The sequence below is a fragment of the Ochotona princeps genome, chromosome 11 (assembly GCF_030435755.1).
Source record: "Ochotona princeps isolate mOchPri1 chromosome 11, mOchPri1.hap1, whole genome shotgun sequence".
Classification (NCBI taxonomy): domain Eukaryota; kingdom Metazoa; phylum Chordata; class Mammalia; order Lagomorpha; family Ochotonidae; genus Ochotona; species Ochotona princeps.
This window is the reverse complement of record NC_080842.1, coordinates 8,029,864-8,050,231: the sequence shown is the minus strand read 5'-3', so window position 1 is coordinate 8,050,231 and position 20,368 is coordinate 8,029,864. Positions and strand designations below refer to the sequence as shown.

The window sequence follows — 20,368 nt, the reverse complement described above, 5'->3', positions numbered from 1 at the left end:
CGTGTCAGTCACTGATTCTAGGACCACCATTCACAAAAACACAACACAGTGGACTATAGGCAGAGTGCATTTCATTTAGTGAAAGAAAGCAGTGTGGGGGGTCAAGCTCTTGTTCATTATGTACACATGTTGAAGCATAACAGGTCATATCATAACTATTTGTGACTGTGGTCATGATCGACATTTTGGGAAACAATGGCAGCAGAGGACATGCTTTTAAAGGCTGCCTGATGGCTTCATTGGATGTGGGATTGTGAAACACCCCCCCTCCAAAAAAAGGCTCCAAGATAAAACTTTCTTTTGATCAGAATTAACCTAAGTGCCTTTGATCGTCCATTGTGTTTAATAATATACTGTTTTCTTAGGGACTTAAATTTACATATACAAAAGTTTCTGGGTTTTTTACTTTTTTTTTTTAAAAAAAAACGTTAACTTTTTAAGACTTTAACATTTTAGTACTTTGTTTTTCTGGGCTATAAAATAACTTCTGTGCCTTTGCTGATCCTCTGATATGCACCTCCCAGTCAATGATAAATTCCTCCACACTCTAATAATTTATTCAAATGGACTATACAACATATCATTTGAAGTTGTAGGAAAAGAAAATCAAACACTGCTATCAATATTTCAAAACAAGTATCCTAAACTACCAATCAAAAACACAACCTAAGTAGGGAGCCGAGGTAACTCTGAGCCACAGAGTTGGACGCGTGCAAGGCGAGGACTTTAGCCACTAGGCTACCGTGCCGGGTCCGCTTTTTTTCTTTTTTTAAGAACTAATGTAGCAAAAGAGTAGTTACAGAGAAAGAAAGAGCAAATCTTTCATCCAAATAGCCACAATGGATAGGGTCGGGCCAGGCGCAAGCCCCAGGAGCTCCATCTGGGCTCCCACATGGGTAAAGGAGTACAAGCACTTGGTTCTTCCGCTGCTTTCTCAGGCACATCAGCAGGGAGCTGGATAGAAAGTGCAGCAGCTAGGGGCCTAGCGTGATAGTGTAATGGTTAAGGTCCTTGCCTTGAACGCAGCTGGGATCTTATATGGGTGCCGGTTCTAATCATGGCAGCTCCGCTTCCCATCCTGCTTCCTGCTTGTGTCCTGGGAAAGCAGTCAAGGACGGCCCAAAGCCTTGGGACCCTGCACCCGCGTGGGAGACCTAGAAAGAAGTTCCTGGCTCCTGGCTTCAGATTGGCACAGCACCGGCCAGTGCGCTCACTTGGGGAGTGAATCATAGGACAGAAGATCTTCCTCTCTGTCTCTCCTCCTCCCTGTACATCTGCCTTTCCAATAAAATAAATAAATCTTAAAAAAAAAATGGAGCAGCTAGAATTTTACTTGGAGCTAGTATAGGGTGTCAGCACTGTAGTCAGCCCCCTCCCAGGACTTTTGATATCATTCTGCTGACCTGTGCCTCTGTCTTATTGACAGGGCTCTTCTGACCTGTAGCTCTGTCTCAGGAACAGGTCCTATGAATCACAGCCTGCTGTTTTCCTAACTCTTGGGCAGACTGTTCGCAGTAAGGTTCTTTACAGGGGTGGATCAAGCCAAACAAAAGGCACACAGAGGCTCTGGGCTGGCAGCAGAGATCAAGAAGACCTTACCTACTTCTCTCTGCCTCTCCAGATCTCCCCATCCTGTGCTCCTGCAATGCAATCAGGGACCTGAAGGCATCAGCCTGCTTGGCTGCTGAAGAGAAAGCAATGCTGAAGGCTGCTAAGCAGTGGGGGAAGGTGGAAGCTGACAGCTTAGTCATTTCACAGGATCCCCAACCATCTGGCAATCACTTCACCTGGAAAGCTTCCAAAGTGTGCAATCTAGTGAGCTGCATCATTGAGCTGTGAAAGCAAAGCAATGCAAAGCTTGTGTCAATGGTTCCTAAAAACAAAAACTAATCGATGATGAACTGCACAATGAAACGTGAAACGAGTTGACAATTTGCGCCTCAATTTGTTTTACCTGTTGTGTAGTTTATCTATACACAGTCATTTGGTTTATTTAAATAATAAAAGGACTGGAGAAAGGTATCTGGTACAACAGTTAAAGTTCTTCTTGGGATGCCCACATCCCATGTCAGGGAGTAAAGGTTTGCGTCCCAGCTCCGTGTATGATTCAGCTTCCGGCTAATGTACGCCTGCAGAAACAGCTTGAATACAGCTTCCTGTTAATGCTCAGAGCCTAAATACAGTGTCCTGCTAATGCACACCTGTGGAAGCTGCAGGTGCTACCCGAGGCGCTTGGTTCTCCAGGTGGGAGACCTGGGTTGAGCTCTTGGCTTCTGCCTTTGGCCTCATCCAGCCCAAGGCTGCTGGGGGTTTTTGAGGAGTGAAACAGAGGATAGAAGATATTTCTGCGTGTCATGCTGCCTTTCAAGTAAATAAATAAAACTTTAAAAACCCCTCAAATTTCTCTTACTAAAGAATGAGAACTCCCTTTTCATAGACTTTGAAAGTGACATTGACTTTATGAAGGCCTCATGGTTGCATCTGAACACATTGTATGAACCATCACTGGGGCAAGTTTCCACCCCTCTGCATCACCATACTAGCATGTATTCAGAAATCCTTTTGAAACTGCAACAGTTGGGTTACTACTGACAGCTCCTAGTTAGGAAGCCCTCCCAAGCAGGTGACATTTGAAGAAAGATTCCAGGGAGATGAAGCAAGCCCAGATGGACATCTTTTTTTTAAATCATTTTTTGGTGTTCATTTTTCCAGGAGGACATCTGTGGGAGGCCATTCCTGGTGGAAGTGCAGACATTAAGGAGGCATGTCGGGTAGGAAGCCCCTGTGACTGCAGTGCAGTGATTGAATGGGAGATGAAAGTCAGACAGCAGAGCAGGAAACATCTGTGTTTCCTTGTCCCACACAATTTTGCCTTTTACTTGTGAGATGTGAAGTTTGGCTATGGGTATCTTTTGCTTTGCCAGACACTATGACTTCCATATTGAGAATGAATTGTCCTCAGTTTATGCAAACTATAGTGGCATCACAGGTGAAGATAAAAGTAGGGAAGCCCAGAGGGGGTTACTGTTGACAGTCCAAAGGAGAGACAGTAGCTCTGGAAATGGCAGAAATGCTGCATAATTGGTTAAGCTGTTGTCTGCAATACCAATATGCTGTATGGGTGCCATCTAGGAGTCTTATCTGCTCCACTTCTGATTCAGCTTCCTGCTAATGCCCCTGGGAAAGCAGTGGAGGACAGCTCAAGTAAGTGGGCCTCTGTAACCATGTGGGAGACTTGGAAGAGGCTGCTGGCTCCTGGCTCTAGACCAGCCCTACCCTGGCCATTGTAGCCATTTAGGCAATGAACAAGCACAGGGAATATCTGTTTCCCTCTCTCCCTTTATCTCTGGAAATACATACATCTTTCAAAAAAAAATTCAGCAATAATGTTACAAGTGGTGAGGCAAAAATTTGTGTAAAAATTTCCAGAGGGCCCAATGCAGAAGCCTAGTGGTTAAAGTCCTCACTTTGCGTGAACCAGGATCCCATAAGGGCTCCTGTTAGTATCTTGGCTGCTCCATTTCCCAATCAGCTCCCTGCTTGTGGCCTGGAAAAGCAGTAGAGGACATCCCAAGACTTTGGAACTCTGCACCTGCATGGGAAACCTGGAAGAAGCTCCTGGCTCCTGGTTTCAGATTGACTCAATCTGGTCATGGTAGCTGCTTGGGGAGTGAACCAGTGGATGGAAGATCTTTCTCTCTGTTTCTCCTTCTCTCTGAAATATGACTTTCCAATAAAATAGATAAATCTTCAAAAAAAGATTTAAGTCATCATCATCAACATTTGTTGACTATGCATATGGGGGAAAGATGAGGAAAGGCCAAGGTCTCTTCAGGACTTTGGGCCTGAGCAATGGCAGGAATCAACGTGCAGATACTGGGAATTCTGCTGCAGTGGCAAAAGATTTTGTTTCTAGTAACAAAGGACAAGGTTTGCCTCTCACTTGAAATTTAAAAAAAAAAAAAGACCAAAAATGTGGGTGTAGTCATCAAGACACAGGCAACTCACACACTGTTGAGAATATAAAATGCATAACCATCTCAGAATACAGCTTGGCAACATTTAAAAAATTATGCACAGGGCCCAGAGGCATGGCCTAGCAGCTAAAGTCCTCGCCTTGAACCCACCGGCATCCCATATGGGCGCCGGTTCTAATCCCGGCAGCTCCACTTCCCATCCAGCTCCCTGCTTGTGGCCTGGGAAAGCAGTCGAGGACAGCCCAAAGCTTTGGGACCCTGCACTCGCGTGGGAGACCTGGAAGAGGTTCCTGGTTCCCGGCATCGGATAGGCGCGCACCGGCCGTTGTGGCTCACTTAGGGAGTGAATCATCGGATGGAAGATCTTCCTCTGTCTCTCCTCCTCTCTGTATATCTGCCTTTCCAATAAAAATAAATAAAAAATAAAAAAAATTATGCACAGACATCCTATATCACCCAGGTATTCCACTCCTGGGTGTGCATGCAAGTGCTTATAAGCAAACATCCACAATGGCTTCATTTGTGACAGTGACACACTGGGGAAAGAAAACACTAATGTCCATCAAGTGAATGCATCAATTAGAGGTGAACTAGCTACACAATGGAATACTCCTCACCCATATAAATGGGTGACCCTTGGACAGACACAAAATGGGAAGCCTCAAGGTGATCATGCTGAGAAAATGCGGCCAGACAAAAATGAGGGCGTACGACATGGAGATGACAGCACGAAAAACCAGGATTGACTACAGAGGATCTGGGAAGCCTGGAAATACTATAAGGGGTCTGAGGAACCCTTGGTTGAGAATGTTGAATTCATCACTACAAACAGACCGGTGTGGTGACGTAGTGGTTAAAGCCCTCACCTTGAACGCACCAGGATCCTATATGGTTGCCGGTTCTAATCCTGGCAGCTCCACTTCCCATCCTGCTTCCTGCCTGTGGCCTGGGAAGGTGGTCGAGGATGGCCCAAGGCCTTGGGACCCTGCACCCGTGTGGGAGACCTGGAAGAGCTCCTGGTTCCTGGCTTCGGATTGGCTCAGATCCAGCCATTGAGGTCACTTGGGGAGTGAATCATCTGACGGAGGCTCTTCTTCTCTGTCTCTGCTCCTCTCTGTATATCCGTCTTTCCAATAAAAATAAATAAATCTTAAAAAAAAAAACACAAACAAGCTGATGTATTCATATTTTGGGAAAGTTCTTTACGATACAGTACCAGGAATTAGGGACCAGGGCACTCAAGTATTCTCTAATTTTCCTTTTGAAGTATGGTCTTCATAGAGTTTCCTTCTTTCCGAATCCAGTGTGGTAGCTGTGGAACCTACCATTCCTCCACTGAGAAGTGGAGTATATTCTGCTTTTGATTTGGTCTTGTCTCTGAGTTCTGACCAACAGAGAAGCAGGGCTGTGCACCTCCCAAGGTTAGCCCTTACAAAGATCTGCACCTTTCTCCTGTGACTCTGAGAACTTTGAGGGTTCAGATAGCGAGATCTAGTCCAGACCTGGTAGTTGCCCCATGAGTCTTTGGTATGTAAGCAAGCCAGCCCAAGAGCCAGAAACATGGCAAATCTTCAGGTGACCGCATCTTTGGACATGAGCTAATCACACCTGAAAGGGTGAGTTCAACTGAGAGCACTTGCACTGGACTCAGCTGAAGCGAGAGATGGTTGAGAGCCGCTAAACTGCAGAGTGGTTTGTAATGCTGCAACATAAATGCACTTCAGGCGAACAGGAGAGATACTATGCAGGAACCTAATATGGTTACAGTCCAGCTAGGAAATAAACTAATGCTTCTGATATTGAAATGTCATACTAAGTGCACATAAACATGAGCATTATTTTAACTATGTGTAATGATACCTTACTTACTGCTAATTTCACTTTGGGATAATCTGGTCGGTTGTTTTTAAATAATCCTACTAATGTCAAATGTTATTTATTTCCAAATTATTATTACAACCTTATGTCAGATTTCAATAATGTTTAGGTGGAGAACAGATGGAGCCCAGTGGGTCTACAAGGTTAGACAAGGGGCATTTGCTGCATAACTAGGATGCTTCAGTGATAACGTCTTATCTCATGAAGTTAAACTGATGCAAAGAATGCTGTACTTTTGTGGCAAAATGGAGAACATAACTCTAAGATGCAAGAAATAATATTTGAGTTCTAACCCTGTGGTTTTTGCCTAGTCATTTACAAGCATTTTGTACCAGGCTAAATCAATGCAAAAATCTAGTGCAGGTCCTAGAGGAAAATTAAAAGAATATGTATTTCTGATTTATGATAAATCAGTAACATGATCTGTAAGTTGTCAGGACAGTATGGCAAGTAAGTGGAAGAACATAACTCAATTATTACATGTTTTTGTCACAATTCAAGAACAAAATAAAACTGAGCTGCATTTTTATACAAGTCTTTATTTACAACTTGTTTAACAACTGTACACTTTTTGCAGCCTTGAAAACATTTTTGTACTTGAATGGGAAAATATAGTTTGACCAAATCTTAACTTTACTCTTCATATACATATACATATATTATATGCATACATATAAACACATACACATAATACCATAACAAGTTGGCAGTCATAAATTCAAAATGAGTGATTATCAAAACAAAATATAAAATTTCAAAAAAACTAAAATTTCATCTTGGGTGGTGATTTATTGTGACTGTAGGTAAAATTTCTTACCGAAGCTCTCTAGCAAGTAATTCATCTCAGAAAACCATTGAGAATACCCACTAATGTCAAAAAACAGTAAACTGTAGATACATTTTGTAAGCAGGTGGAAAAATGCTTGGATACCACGATGTACAAAGTTGCTAAATCTGTATTGTGTTTCAGTTGTGAAGCAAGTCCTACATGGACATCATTTCTGGATTATAAAGACAAAGAATGAAATGATGAAACTGTAAATTTAATAGTCAGCCAGAAACAAGACGACTACTAGCAATATTCTTTCTGCAAAGGCTAGAATGCAAGGTGGATAACTGTAATGTCGAATAAGAAACCCATAACTCAGAGAACAATCAGTACTTAAGACATGAGGGTAAGGTTCCAGAGTGGGTCCTGTGATTAACACAGCTCCAACTCCAATGTGGGAAGATCTTTTCCAGCACATATGAGAAGTGTAAAAAGGACTACAGAGAAAAAAAAGTCTCTTTTTTAAAATCCCCAAATTTCTGACACTCTGATTCTGCTAATCAAAACAAGGCAACTTATTAAACAATCGGATATGCCTGAATTTTACTAGTCCTAACATAGTCAAAAATTAAGTGTTATAAATAATAGGCTATTGTCAAAACATGAAAACTGCAAAATAAGACAAACCTGGAAATTACCTTCTGAGTACAAAGCATCCCCAATCATACAGAAAGCGTAAACAGCAAAGTTAGTGAAAGTGATGACATTTTAGTGCATACGAATTATAAATAATTAAGACTGTTATTAACAAGAATATTGTTAAAAACTGAAAAGGCCCCCAAATCATCCACTGCCATCTTTGTAGAAAGTCACTTCCTGTATTTTTACTAAAACACTATTTCTTATTTTAAGCATACTAAAAATTTCCCTTAACTAGTGTGAGTCTCTGTAGAACATTATGTAAACCAGGTCACCAAGAAAATGATAAAATTAGCTTAAGTCACACTATTGCTCATCTGTCCTTGGACTGCACTAAGAATTTCATCACACCTTGCGTGGAATTTGACACCATCTAATCAAGCTTGTTTCCTCATCACAAAAACTAAAGGAAGAGAAGCACATCAAGACTTCCTAATAGTGTAGCTTTACTGAAGTGCTGCACTCACTCAAGAGGAGCATGATTTTCATTTAAAAATTCAAAGATATATCCATATAGTCTTTTACTGAAGTATTTTAGTGCCAGCTCAAGTACATCATCTTAATGTTTTCATTAGCTAAGTCATTGGAATAGTCAATGTCTGCTTTACACATAAAACATGATTATGACTCAAGTTAGTAACAGCAACAAGCTATGTGGAAAGTCAAATTATTTGGATCTTGATGTACGTACCTTGGAGGTGGAAGACAGTTAAATATGACTTTAGGGGAAAAATGCTTAAAGGAACAGAAGAAAGTGTTGGGAACGTTCATTAGGCCCATTTAGGCTTAAAAGTAATAACATATAATGAAGTTTATTCACTTTTACTTGAAAATTGGTATCCATATCAGTTTTTGTTGGGTAAATATTAGATAACATATTATCACTGAAAAGATCCCAAGAAATTGCTCACCAAATGATTTAATCACCTGAAATAAACCACTGAGAATCTATTTTAAAAAATGAATATACTAATAATTACCTTAACTCAATGGGGTTTAGATTTTTGTCATTGTCGTAATAAGTGGCTACATTTATTTGTTTTTTTTCTAAGAAGAAAGTTTTGCAGTGGTAGAGCACAAGAGCTGCCGCAGGTTACTTGACAGCCTTCACTCCGTCCCTATTTTTGTTTGGGTATCCCGGGTTCTGCTGTGCTGTCACAGGTGGCTGCAGAGCATCTGAGGTGTGGCGAGCTAACTGACGCACACAAAATCCACCGAAATCATCACATGGGACCACTGATATTCTCACTTAGGTCAACAAAAGTAGCCAGGAGGAATAAGACAGGAAGAGTTCTATCTGTTTAGCAATGAATCAGTACTGAAGTTTAGACCTTTTACTTTGGGAAGGTGAGGTCTGCCTTTTCTGTTGCTGGGCTGTGGCCCTGGCAGGTGTCCTGCCAAACCAGTGCACCCCAGGACAGGGTGACGTGGAGGACAGCAGCAAAGACACTCTTCACACCACAGACACTAAAAAGCGTAAAGTACCTTCATGCTCTCACAAGCTGATTTCCCCATTCTTTGGCAGTAATCAGTGTCAGTTCATGTCACAACAAACATCTCCAAACTTTTGGACTATAATTTGAATACTAATATATCCAAGTTACAAATCAAGGAATCCCAGTTCCTAAAACACAAACAACCCTTCTCCCCAGCCAAAATCTCTCAACAGAACAAGCTGAAAACTTTGCTAAGTATGCATAGAAAAAATGGCCAAGGGTGGACATTTGCTGTAGCAGTGAAGACACCTGTGTAACAAGGCTGGGTACCTGGGGCTTGATTTCCAGCTCTGGACTCAAGCTTCCTGCTAGAGTGGCCTCTAGAGGGCAGTGGGGGTCCCTGATAGACCTGGGTAAGTTCCTAGCTCCCAGCTTCTGCCTGGCCATTGTAGGCATTAGGGCAGTGAACCAGAGATGGGATGTGTCTGTCCATCAGCCTGTATCTCTAACTAAAAGAAAAGGAAAAAGAAAAAAAGAGCCCAGTTTATAAAGCATATCTGTTGCAGAACTAAGAGTCCTTCTGTATCATCTTGACATGTTTAGGGGGGCCTGCGTTCCCTCAACCCCACCATTTGTCAAATAGCCTGACTTGTCAGCTTTTAGAACTGGCTTTTATTCTCTTCTCCTTAGGCATGAGTGGTGAATGTAAGAGACAATTTTGCAGGAGAGAGTCAAAGGTAAGCAAATCTTCTCATTAACCATAAGACGGTTTAGTTTTCATTGACGCAAATGAGAAGTCTTGAGTGTGTGTGCATTTCAGGGGGTTCTGTAGGTCTTGTCAGAAGTCCTCACCCAACATCAGGTTTCCAGACTTAGACCTCCAGAATCCTGACTTTGAGACAGGACCCGGGGTGTAGGGGGAGTAAAGAGTTGTGAGGTATAAACCGCATGCAATGACAGGATAGTATACAATACCACACTCACGTCTAACAGTGCTGACACACACAACACTAACACACAGCTTCTCACAGGTAGCTTTACAACACAACCACTAAGTATTCTCCTCTCGGGTGATAATACCGCTCAGAAATCTCCTAGACATGTTAAAGCTTCTTATGCTTTGGTAGTTTTCTTTTTTCTCACTTGGAAGTTGCTTTGATACCGGATCTGGGAGTTCCAGGGGTCTATAGACATCTCTGATTACATTGTCAGGCCCTAAGCTTCTAATTCTGAGCCAGGGCATAACGGCTCATTTTCAATATATTTTAAAATGTCTACTTTGCTTTCATCTTCAACAGACTTTTGTGAGGGGCTATTTTTCTTAGTTGTAAAATGGAGCCTGTGGTTTTGCAAACAAGATAAGACAGCAGCTCTAGACAATTGTTAGGAAGTTGTTCACAAATTTGACCCACTACCAATTTCTTGTCATCTCATCAAATCACAGAATCCTTATGATGATCAAACATCACTATCTCAGGTTTAGCTATGGCTTAACAATGCCAAAATGAAAATAATTGTTTTCCCCTCAACTAATTGATACACAGTTTCATTATGTGCCTACTTAGTAGCTACTGAGAGACACTGAGAAAATAAGCTATATTTTTTCTACTCTGTTATTGAATGACCACATTAATAGATGTCAAGTATTACTTCAAGCAAAAGTTTTGAGTATCTTAGTACTACTGTCTGCCTGGATACCCACTCACAATCAGGCCATTCTTAATGTAGTCATCCACTGAACTCACTAGGAGGGATTGGCCTGAATAGTCTTCTGCTACTTTCTTAATTTTCTATTCTGACTTCATACACAGCATGCAAATCTAGTCTTACAGACTGCTACCAGCAAATATAACAAAAAGGGACATCAAGCAATCTTGCTGCATGCTTATATATGCATGTCTTAGGAAGCATCCATAGACCTTGCCACAAATGTTAAAATCACATACTTGCCAAGTTTATGTCTTTTGTTTTGCAAACAAACTAATGTCTCTTCTTACTATTTCAATGTAATATGAATATCTTCATGTGTTGTCTTAACTTTGAAAGTTTCTATATTCATAAATACATGTGACCTGGCTTGCTAAGCCTGTTTATAATTAGCATGGACTTCCCAACAGTATAATCCTTGATTTAAGAGATTGTGATGACATGTTTGTGTTGTTTTTCATTTTATAAAGAGGAAAGTTACATCTGAATAATTGTGTGATTTGTGGGGGACAAGAAAGTGTGAGAAATAGCAGTACCAACTGCACTTACACTTATTTAAGCTTCTAAGTAGCTTTTACCATAAAAATTGTAAAATATTGTGCTAAAATTAGAAAATAAAAATATTTTGAAATTTTTCAATAAAAGCAACACTAGGTATTTTTATAGAACGTAAAAATTTAAATGACAAACACATTGACAGTATCCTTCCTCACATAAAAACATAGGAACTAAAGCCAACAAAGCTTACTTTTTAAAAAACTGAATAGGAAACCCATCTAACTTACAAATTAGAAACAAACAAACAAACAAACAAACAAACAAAAACCCAGCATGATGAAATAATCCCCAGCATCCAGTGCACATGCACAGCTGCCCTTCACCCTCCTGGAGCGTCAGAGTGGGATCACAGCCTCGCACAACACTACACCAGGCAAAGAACTCCCTCATCACAGAAGGCTAACAAGTAAAACCATTCTTCTGTATTTAGTGAATAGACAACACAAAGCGGAAGCATCTTTCTCTCACTCTTGAACCAAAGATGTCCTATCCACCTGATCAACTAGTTGAGTTCCCTCTTTCCAAACTGGGATAACTACAATATCTTGGTGTCAGAGATCTGCACAACTGAAGAAAAAAGGAAAAGAGTGAAAAGAATCTTCAAGAACTTAAGTTTTTGTTTCAGGAAGATATTTAAAGTTTTTGACATGGTGTGATCATTACGACACAAGATGAATGCTTGTGTGGGAGTGAGACACAATCAGAAGCATTTGTTCTCAAGCCTCAGACATCAAGAACACCATAGGACTGACTGCAGAGGGGACCTGAGCAGAGGAGCTCAAATATAAAATGCATGTGTTCTTCTACATCTGTCACTGTTCATCTATTTTCGCTGCTTGGACATTTCTTTGAGAGAACTAATGAAATACACAGAGTGATGTTTCTGACTGGGTGCTAGCTTACTTTGGTACAATGAAACTTGTGTTAACAAAATCATGGCCTACAACATCACCCTCACACTCTAACTACCTCAGGCAGCCTATCTCACCTGGCTAAGGAGATCCAATACAAATAATTAAATGCTGCTAAATTTTGGAGTATGCGCCTTTCATTTAGGGCTCCCTCCTTCTGTTGTTGTTATTATTAAATAATTTAGAGAAATGGTAAAAAGATCAGGTCAAGTCTTTGCAGACTCATTAAAAAATATTGTATAACTTATTCTCTTCAGATATGATGAACTACAATATTTGCTGGATTAAAAAAATTAATACGTATGATTTTTTTTAAATTGTACTACTAATTTAAAAATATAAGCACTCTTTCAATGTTCTTTAGGTGTTTATATTGAATTTCTTGCCCTTGTTATCAGGAAAATAGCTTTCCGTTTACAGGAATTCAAATGCTACAGCTGTGGCTCGCTCAACCAGGCACATGAACATTGCACACACCATTTGCCAATGCCAAGCTCAATCCCTCGTGTAAACACACACACACACACACACACACACACAAAATGGCTTCATGAAGTTATTGTGTACAGGAGTTAGAGCTTAGTACATCTACATTCAGTTCCTAATGCCTTTCACCTTCTGGAAACACTACAGATCACCACCCATCTCTCCTGAGAATTATTAACCTTTAGTGGAGAAAAAAGATCTTAAACCCTGTCCAAAAGCCAGACGAGGGAAGAGACTGTGGTCACAGCCTTGGTACAGTTTTATTCTAGGCTTTCCAATATCCAAAGCACACTCAGATGTTGTTTGTTATTGAAAATACCTGTTTTGTTTTCAAATATCATCAAATGTTTAGAAATATCATCTCTTTATGTAATGAAAGTTACAAATGTAAACATTCAAATGAAAGCATACAACAGATGCTAAATAAAAATCCAAAGTAAAACTTCTAAGAGATTGGCACCTTTCCAATCCATTTAGAGAAAAATATTTGGCTAGGAGACCAGGACTGAGAATAACTAGAGAATGAAAATTAAAATGTCTCATCTCACAGAATACTCTCATTTATTATTACACAGTCTGTTGTTTTCACCTGCCTTATTCTGCAAGTATCATGTCCCCATTTTTATTTCACCAAGGCCAGCAGTGTTCACATCTTAATATGTTCCATAATTATTTGAATCTTCATGCTATCTGTGAAATAGGGTAAGGGGGAAGAAGCATCCTACAAGAGCTTTAAGCTCTCACCTTTTGACCAGGGCTCCTCAGTTTATTAAGAAGCCCCTGTACTGCACTCTGCTCATGTAGAGTCCTCTGTGCTTGCTAGTTCTTGCTGCTCTGTAGTAGTATCAGGCAAAAGTGTTCATGGTGTGCTCAACTTCCACATTAAAAACTTCCACATGTAAAAATTCAGCACAATGCCTGGAGTAATTTCTGTGTATATGTTAATGCCTTTCCTCAAGCAGATTTTCTAACGACAAAAATGCTTCTAATTCTTGTCAACTAATTCATAAAAAATAATTTAAAATCAATCGTAAGAATTTCTAACACTTAAATTGCATTTACCTGAATTTGAAGTGATGTATTTGTATTTGACAATCAGACCTAAATGAAACCTGATCTTTCACGCATCAAGTACAAGAAATAGGTCGATTTAAAAACAACCCTGACCCAATTTCAGAAAATTTTTACTTTTAAAACACTATTTGCTGTGCTTCAGAGGAACTCAATATAATTGGGACAAACACGTACATGAGGCAAAATGGGAAGCTGGACAGGACAGAAGGCATTTCACTCTCACATGAATGTTTGCTTTTACACCTATAGCACCTCAGACAACAAGGGGCCTTCCAGCGATGACTCCATAGACATTTATCAATGTAAATAAACACAACTTACAATTGAAACATTCTGAAACCCAGAAAAGCCACTCAGCAACAAATTCTAGGACTACCAGATTTAAGAAAAAATTGTGAAGAGAGCTCTCATAATAACACTACATATAAGAAGTCACTTAATGATCTGAATGGTATTAAGGATAGAGAATTATAATAAATGAATGGGTTTATAAATGAAGGAATACATGAAACAAATGATGGACAAGTTAACAAACTGCCCAAAAGGAATACCTTAATTGTAAGTATATGGAAAATAGACCACATGGATATGCAGCGTCACTGAAAGTATAACTGGTAAATATGCTGATAGACTTAATCCTTGGCTAGAAGATATTCCAAAATAAGGGAAAAAAATGCACTGCCTGATTTTTTTTCTTCTATAGTTTTCCCACAAATAATCTCACCAATGCATTCACTTCTGCCAGCTAACAAAATTGCAGGAAATAATGAAATATTACATAGTTATGTTTTAAAAACAGTCCCCAAATCTTAGGACAGATTTAATTTCCTACAAAACCACATGAAAACTGATTTTTTTCTCTAAATAATAACCAGGTGCCTTAGGTGACATGATTAGCACCTCTGCCAGTGTATTTTCACCTTCGCAAAAAGTGCACTTGCCAACCACTTATATAGTAAATATGCGAATTATTTGAAGTGCATTTGGAAAACAATCAAAAATACAGATCAATACATCATAAAAAGATTAATTCCCTTTAAACAAAGACATTCTTATAAAGCATGGTAACACATAGGCACAACAAAGAATATAAATTTATATCAATCATTGGCAGAAAATCTAATTCATTACAAAGCCATTGGGGAAGAAGACATTTTCATACAAATGAAAGTATTACACTATTATACAACACTTTTAATTGGACACTTACAAATTTTTGGCACATTAAAAGGAACTGAAAGGATTATAAAATAAAGGACAAGGGAAAGGAAAAGAGATACAGGAGAGAGAAAAGTCCTCAGATAAGAAGCACTAAATAATAACATCTAAGAGAAAGAAAAAATAAGCTGGCTGAATTTCCTGAAATGTTGTTACATGTAACAGAAGGATGCTTTGAATGCAGGTTGTTTTTTTATTTCTAATAGCAGACTGCTCTACCTTGCTGTGGCTGGTTGAACATGGCCTGGGTAAGATCTTCTTGTGCTGGTTGCCTGCCTTTGCCTAGCCAGAAATGACTGCCCGGAACCTGTGCTAGCCAGTCTATCTTCAGCCGCCTTTTTATGCAGAGTCATTCCCTGTAGCATTAAAAAACAACAGCAATATAAGTAATCAGTGTAAAAGTAGTGGAATACATCTGTTACAAAATGTCATCATGCAGAATTTGTCACACTGCATACAAAGCACAATTAGAAATATGAAGTACAAATTATTTTATGAATTATTTTATAGAGGTATTTTAGTTCCAATAATTAATTACAAATTTTAGAAAAATTAAGGGTTTTTTTTTTTGCATTTATGATAACCAAAACAGTAGATCACAGAGACAGATTTTAGGAACATATTCCCCACAGTTAAATCATAATTCCCTTCTAAGGTAAGTATATAAAGTAATTTGCGAAGAAAAAAGTGCAACTGATTGGTGGCAGCTGATTCAGACAAGCAATGGGAATCACTGAGCTTACACAGGATGGAAAAATGGAAACGCACTTGTTTCTTAAGATGGAAAGCCACACCGGATATTATACATACCACTGTGATGGTTCTCTTCACTTGCAGGTCGACTTGTATTCCCAAACAAACTAAGAGAAGCTCCTGGTGGCCCACCACACAGGGCCCAACTGAGAGAGCAAGGTGGTCTTTCTTGGAGCCAGGGAAGGATAGCCTAGGCATGCACTTATTGGGTTGAGAGCGCCTTAATCGAGGGAGGAAACCCAGGGTGAGTCTGGATGTGGTGCAGACAGTAACAGCACTACTGGCCTAAAGGTGGGGGGTATCAGGAGAAAAAGCTAACAAGCAAGGAAGAACCCTGGCCAGAGAAACAGCAAGACAGAAGCTGATGCTGAATCCTATCCCTAACGCTTACAAGTGAAGCTGGCAACAGCAAGAGATAAACCATGAGGAGGCAAAACAGGTCAGATGGATAAGCCAGATGGTATGAACAGAGATTTAGCTTTCCTGGGATGAAATGAACAATGCACAGAAGAGAAATCTTCCCGTTACCAGGTGGCTTTTAGAGAAAGCGTTGCCCTGGCATTGCATTTCTTGTGTTATGTTGGTCTATCAGGCACACCCTATTGCACATCCTAATACACATTTTCCAATGAGATAATTCAGAAAGCTTGAAAAAGCTTGATTTGAAAAAGTAACAAATATTTAAATTGGCTACATATACTACTATATTTAAAGCACTTTTTTTCATTTTTGCATTTGAGAAGCCATCACACATTTCCAAGCTATCAATATCAAACTCCAGACACTGACTCGACCTCTGAGCTCCTTAGACTCCTTCCCCAGCAATCCCCACCTCCTGAGCCGCCTGAGCAGGTCAGCGGAACGCTGCTACTACAGCTTATATGAACCCAACTCTGAGAGTTTGTTTAGAGTTATTCCTTTACTGAGGAGTGTACAATTAGGGCTCCTCCTCAGTACCGTATCAGAGAAGAAATAAATCTGGTTCCAATTAAAAAACAATGTGCAAGTCACAACACCAATAAAAAATGTTAGGTTACTAATAAAGATCGATTCACAGAACTGAGCACTAAGCTTCGGGGATGACAGAGAGGAAAAATTACCGTGCTGAGGGTTCTTACATAGGTGGTGTTACTGTGCTCAGGATTCTAGAGAAATTCCTTAAATATGTGGTGTGTCTCTGTTCTTAAAATGTTACTTCTCAAGAGACCTATACTTGGTAACAATAAGAATATTATAAATCCAACATGTCTTCCTTTAAAAAATTGTGATAAAATCTTAAGTGAACAGTTTTGACCAAGACAAAAATACATATTGATATATTATCAAATTTATAAATGTAAAAGCTATGTAAGTATTGATTTTAGTTTTTCCTGAAAGCAGAGACAGAGAGAAGGACCATCTGCTGACTCACATGGCAAATGCCCACCACAAACAGGGCTGGCCTCAGCCAAGGCAAGGAAGTTTGGAACTTGACCTGGGTCTCTCATGCAGCTGGTAGAGACCTGAGGTCTTGAGCGTCCCACCTGCTGCCTCCCAGGGGAAGGCACACAGACAGTGGAGGCAGAACCTGAACCCACGAACTCAGACAAGGCATGCCAGTATCCCAAGCTGTGTCCTACTAACTAAGTCAAAATTCTGTCCTGAATTCATGGATTTTTGAAAAAGATCAAACCAAATTTTCAGACCGGGGACACTAACCCTTAATAGGCAGTATCTATTATAACTAACACAGAAATAATGGTGTTGTCTCATTTACAGTGCCCTGGGGTCACACAGGGGATAAAGAAAGGAGTTTGGGGCCCGGTGGGGTGGCCTGGTGGCTAAAGTCCTCGCCTTGGGGGCCCCAGGATCCCATATGGGCGCCGGTTCTAATCTCGGCAGCTCCACTTCCCATCCAGCTCCCTGCTTGTGGCCTGGGAAGGCAGGAGAGGACGGCCCAATGCATTGGGACCCTGCACCCGCGTGGGAGACCCGGAAGAGGTTCCTGGTCCCGGCATCGGATCGGCGCGCATTGGCCCGTTGCGGCTCACTTGGGGAGTGAAACATCGGATGGAGGATCTTCCTCTCTGTCTCTCCTCCTCTCTGTATATCCGGCTTTCTAATAATAATAAAAAATCTTAAAAAAAAAAAAAAAAAGAAAGAAAGGAGTTTGGTTCCATTTTTCTCTCTTACATAATTAGTACTTTGAAATGAAAAAACAGAGGTTCTTTTGGGAAGAACAATATAAACAAACAAACAGACAAAAAGCCTCAGAAAGAAATGTTGAAAAACACTGAGCATTTTAAAACAACCACAACTCTTCTCACACTGATGCATACATGTTCCCCCTGTAACACACGTAGTTTGTGTGTACTGAAATACTCAAGCACAAATCCTTCCGATGATTCAGGGTCTGATCTGTGAGACAGTTAAAGCATCCACAATGGAAGTACATTCAGCAAAGGTACGGTAACAGTTCCCCTCAACAAAAGAAGCTGCATCTATGTTTAGTTATTCTGAATGTCCGTCTCCCCTACAATAAACAGCTCTGACATTAAGCTGGCATTCATCTTGCTGTCTTCTTGGGTGATGTATGCAGCATATCCTGAACCTGTTTATGGTGGCTCTCATACTGCTTTTCAGCCCCAAGGTAAGTATTAGCTCAGGTTCTGTTAGTATATGTTAGGATAGCAATCACTTTCAGACTAATTTGGCAGAATTACTTCTGCAATAAAGGTAGCACAGTAATTACTACAGGTTCCCCGGATTTCGCAGTAGGTTTAGGTGCTCATTTCTTACCATATTGTACCAGGCACTAACAATGTACTTCTCCTCCATTTCTCTTTGGCTCTTCGTTTTCTCATATTCTTTCTGAAGAACAAACACATGTGCACACATAAAGCTAGAAAATAATTCAATATAAATAAGATACTGACAGTTGTCTACATCATAAGTAATTTAAATACAGCATGGTTTCCAGAAAGAAAAAAAACAAAAACCAACCAAAACAAACAAACAACAAAACCCAAAGATGAGTGTTTTATCACACTGCATACAGTATATTACCTCTAAGGAGTAGAAAAGCCGGTCCCGTTCCTGGAGCTGATTTTTAAGAGCTTGTATTTCTGGTGCCGCTCCCTGATTCTGTTTAGGATCTAAAGTGCGGATTACCTATAAAAAGTGATGAAAAATTAAAAGCTGTTAAATTTGAAGAATATAACATTGAAAACAATTATTAAAAAAAAATCAGGGTGCAGCACGATAGCCTAATTGCTAAATCATCGCTTTGCATCTGCTGGAATACCATATGGGTGTTGGTTCATATCCTGGCTGCTCCACTTCCTTTTCAGCTCCCTGCTTGTGGCTTGGGAAAGCAACAGAAGATGAACCAAAGCCTTGGGACCCTGCACCCAAGTGGAAGACCAGGAAGAAGCTTCTGGCTTCTGATTGGCTCAGCTGCAGCCATTGTGGCCACTTGGAGAGTAAACAAGTAGACAGAAGATCTTTTTGTATCTACTTTTCTCTATTTATCTTCCTTTCCAGCTGTTGTGGCCACTTGGGGAGTGAACCAGTGGATGGAGCTTTCTGTCTCTCCTCTGTAAATTTGCTTTTGCAATGAAAATAAATAAATCTTCAAAAAAAAAAAGACAAAGAACACCTAGCTATCTGCATGGATAAACTGGAAATATATGAATTGCTGTTGGGCGTAGAGGGTCTCAGCCTGGCACTGTCGCTCCATCTCTACCCCTGCCTGTTTGGGTATTTGTACTAGCAGTAATTCTCAAACTACAGGATTTTAGGGAAAGGTTTTTTTTCCCAATATATTTTTACGAAGGACAAAGTTGTTTTGTTCTTTAGACGTATTCTTATTACACTTGATCTTAGCCAAAAGGCTGAGAAGTTATAGATGCATTTTTATTTACTTGAAAGGCAAAGAAACAGAGACAGGTATCTCCCACCCATGGGTTCATTATCCATGGGCCCGCCTGGGTCAGCATGGAGCCAGGTTGAAGCCAGGAGTCTCTCACACAGGTTAGCAGGAATCAAAAACTGGAATCATCACACGCAGCTTGCCCAGAGTGTGTACAGCAGGAAGCTGGAACTGGGAGATGAGGTGGGAGCTGAATCCAGGCACTCTAATACAGATACAGGCACACAAACGTCATTTTTTTTTTCTTTCAAAAAGCACCTTTCCGACTGCAACAAGTGTCTGCCCCAGCCTTAAAACTTTTACTGTCAGAATGTCCAAATCTAAAATGTTTGAAAAGGTAAAACAGGGCCTGGCGGCGTGGCCTAGCAGCTAAAGTCCTCGCCTTGAATGCCCTGGGATCCCATATGGGCGCCGGTTCTAATCCCGGCAGCTCCACTTCCCATCCAGCTCCCTGCTTGTGACCTGGGAAAGTAGTCGAGGACGGCCCAAAGCCTTGGGACCCTGCACCCGCGTGGGAGACCCGGAAGAGGTTCCAGGTTCCCGGCTTCGGATCAGCACGCCCCGGCCCGTTGCGGCTCACTTGGGGAGTGAATCATAGGACAGAAGATCTTCCTCTCTGTCTCTCCTCCTCTCTGTATATCTGACTTTGTAATACAATAAATAAATCTTTAAAAAAAAAAAAAAAAAGAAATGGTAAAACAAAATATTTACTTCTTTTGCGCTCAACTTGGATTCAGCAAAATACTACATTGCCATTTGTGATTTCTCCACCTACACCGTCCATACTTAATCATGGGACTATATCTGAATGATCTGCAAAGCTTCTGACATATCCCATAGGTACTTTAATATGCACCTCTTTGGTTATGGTTGTTATTCCACAATATCACAATATTATTATCATCTGTTAGAAAACCAACTCTATAAAATTAGCACTCTTTGGCCCAAATTCACACTTCTACAGATGTCTCCAAAATACATTCTAAAACTGA

The 20,368-nt window shown here is 40.3% G+C and overlaps 1 protein-coding gene across 2 annotated transcripts in view; it reads right to left on the bottom strand.

Moving 5' to 3' along the window:
• Positions 1–14,262: 14,262 nt before the first annotated feature.
• The window catches only part of HOOK3 (hook microtubule tethering protein 3), a 95,897-nt gene continuing 89,791 nt past the window's right edge, over positions 14,263–20,368 (bottom strand). For both annotated transcript variants that reach the window (XM_058669815.1, XM_058669816.1), the window contains exons 20-22: positions 18,512–18,616; positions 18,245–18,316; positions 14,263–15,069 (exon numbers count right to left, since the gene is read on the bottom strand). In XM_058669815.1, the coding sequence (XP_058525798.1) occupies positions 14,929–15,069; positions 18,245–18,316; positions 18,512–18,616 (318 nt within the window). In that variant the 3' untranslated portion in view covers positions 14,263–14,928. The remainder of the gene's footprint in view (positions 15,070–18,244; positions 18,317–18,511; positions 18,617–20,368) is intronic.